Source organism: Carcharhinus amblyrhynchos, unplaced genomic scaffold (genome assembly GCF_965287045.1).
Source record: "Carcharhinus amblyrhynchos unplaced genomic scaffold, sCarAmb.v2.hapA chromosome_1450, whole genome shotgun sequence".
NCBI lineage: Eukaryota > Metazoa > Chordata > Chondrichthyes > Carcharhiniformes > Carcharhinidae > Carcharhinus > Carcharhinus amblyrhynchos.
The window spans coordinates 1-2,500 of record NW_027651190.1 but is presented as its reverse complement, the minus strand read 5'-3'; the positions used below and the strand labels follow the sequence as shown (position 1 = coordinate 2,500).

Here is a 2,500-nt window from a genome sequence, read left to right as displayed (position 1 = left end):
TCCCTACACCCCCCAATCCCCCCTCCCCCTACACCCCCCCAATCCCCCCTCCTCCCTACACCCCCCAATCCCCCTCCTCCTACACCCCCCAATCCCCCCTCCTCCCTACACCCCCCCAATCCCCCTCCTCCCTACACCCCCCCATCCCCCCTCCTCCCTACACCCCCCCAATCCCCCCTCCTCCTACACCCCCCCAATCCCCCCTCCTCCCTACACCCCCCCAATCCCCCCTCCTCCCTACACCCCCCCAATCCCCCCTCCTCCCTACACCCCCCCAATCCCCCCTCCTCCCTACACCCCCCATCCCCCCTCCCCTACACCCCCCCAATCCCCCCTCCTCCCTACACCCCCCAATCCCCCCCTCCCCCCTACACCCCCCCAATCCCCCTCCTCCCTACACCCCCCAATCCCCCCTCCTCCCTACACCCCCCATCCCCCCTCCCCCCTACACCCCCCCAATCCCCCCTCCCCCCTACACCCCCCCCAATCCCCCTGCTCCCTACACCCCCCCAATCCCCCTCCTCCCTACACCCCCCGATCCCCCTCCTCCCCTCATCCCCCTCCCCTTGTTCCCCACCTCCCTCCACTTTCCTCCCTCAACCCTCCCTCGCCCCCCCCACCCCTCCTCCCTCACTCTCCTCCCTGCCCCCTCCTCCAAAATCTCCCCACCTCCCCTCCCTCAACCCTTTGTCTCCCGCTGTTCCCCCCTCTGCTTACTACGCCCCTCCCACGTGCCCCTCCCTCTCCTCCATCTCCCCGCTCCTTCCCCTCAAGCCCCCCCCAACTCCCCTCCCTCCATCTCCCCTCCCAACCCCTTCTATACCCTCCCTCTCCCTCTCCCTCCAACACTTCCCCATCACCTCCTGCCCCCTTCCACCACTCCCCTCCTCCCTCCGCCCTTCCCTCATTCCCCTCCTCATCCCTCCGTCTCCCCGCAACTCTCGGGTTTCCCCAACCCCAGTCTCCTCCGCCCTCACCCCTCTCGCCTCGCTCCCCCGCCATGGACCCCCGCCTCGCCCCCTCCCCCCCTTTGCCCTTGCTCCCCCTCCCCCTCCCCCTCACTTACTTCTGAGAGACGAGGGCCTGGATGATGAAGTTGGAGGTGAAGATGAGGCAGGCGGAGGCTGTGTAGTACATGAAGGCGGGGATGGTGGTGGTACGGTACTGAGGCAAAAAAAACAGAGCAGGTAGTTAGCACGAGGCTCAGAGTCACTCCCGGAGCGGAACCGGAGCAGAACCGGAGTCACTCCCGGAGCGGAACCGGAGCAGAACCGGAGTCACTCCCAGAGCGGAACCGGAGTCACTCCCAGAGCGGAACCAGAGTCACTCCCGGAGCGGATCCGGAGTCACTCCTGGAGCAGAACCGGAGTCACTCCCGGAGCGGAACCGGAGTCACTCCCGGAGCGGAACCGGAGTCACTCCCGGAGCGGAACCGGAGTCACTCCCGGAGCGGAACCGGAGCAGAACCGGAGTCACTCCCAGAGCGGATCCGGAGTCACTCCTGGAGCGGAACCGGAGTCACTCCCGGAGCGGATCCGGAGTCACTCCCGGAGCGGATCCGGAGTCACTCCTGGAGTGGAACCGGAGTCACTCCCGGAGCGGAACCGGAGTCACTCCCGGAGCGGAACCGGAGTCACTCCCGGAGCGGATCCGGAGTCACTCCTGGAGCAGAACCGGAGTCACTCCCGGAGCAGAACCGGAGTCACTCCCGGAGCGGAACCGGAGTCACACCCGGAGCGGAACCGGAGCAGAACCGGAGTCACTCCCGGAGCGGAACCGAGTCACTCCCAGAGCGGAACCGGAGTCACTCCCGGAGCGGAACCGGAGCAGAACCGGAGTCACTCCTGGAGCAGAACCGGAGTCACTCCCGGAGCGGAACCGGAGTCACTCCCGGAGTGGAACCGGAGTCACTCCCGGAGTGGAACCGGAGTCACTCCCGGAGCGGAACCGGAGTCACTCCCGGAGTGGAACCGGAGTCACTCCCGGAGTGGAACCGGAGTCACTCCCGGAGCGGAACCGGAGTCACTCCCGGAGCGGAACTGGAATCATTCCCAGAGCGGAACCGGAATCACTCCCGGAGCGAAGCCAGAGTCACTCCCGGAGCAGAACTGGAGCGGAACCGGAGTCACTTGTGGAATGGGGTTCAAGCCTGGAGTTCTGGGGGAAGTTGGCCAGGAGCAGAGGGCTTCCCTCTTCTAACGGGATGCAAAAGTCGGGGGTGGGGTGGGGGGTGGTAGGCGCCGTTTTGTGACAGGGGATTACCGTGTGGCTTTGTATGTCATACCGTGGGCTGTTCCCTCGACCCCTGCTCAAAGTTGTGGGGGGTGGGGGGTGGAGGGGGGGGGCGGGTTGTGGACGGGAGGAGGGGGCGAATCTGCCTGGTCATCACCGTGTGACTTGACACGTCATACCGTGGGCAATGCTGTTCTCCAGTCCCAATATTTTTGAGTGGGGGGGGGAGGTGTGGGGGTTGGGGTGGGTGTGGGGGTTGGCGAGTAGT

The 2,500-nt window shown here is 66.1% G+C and overlaps 1 protein-coding gene across 1 annotated transcript in view; it reads right to left on the bottom strand.

Annotated features, from left to right (window-relative positions):
• Nucleotides 1-1,164, bottom strand: part of LOC145340807 (adenylate cyclase type 2-like) — a gene marked incomplete at its 5' end in the record, with an annotated part of 13,025 nt that extends 11,861 nt beyond the window's left edge. Inside the window, one exon of the mRNA XM_080185268.1 lies at nt 1,067-1,164. Coding sequence (XP_080041394.1) covers nt 1,067-1,164 — 98 coding nt within the window. The remainder of the gene's footprint in view (nt 1-1,066) is intronic.
• Between the last annotated feature and the right edge of the window lie 1,336 nt (nt 1,165-2,500).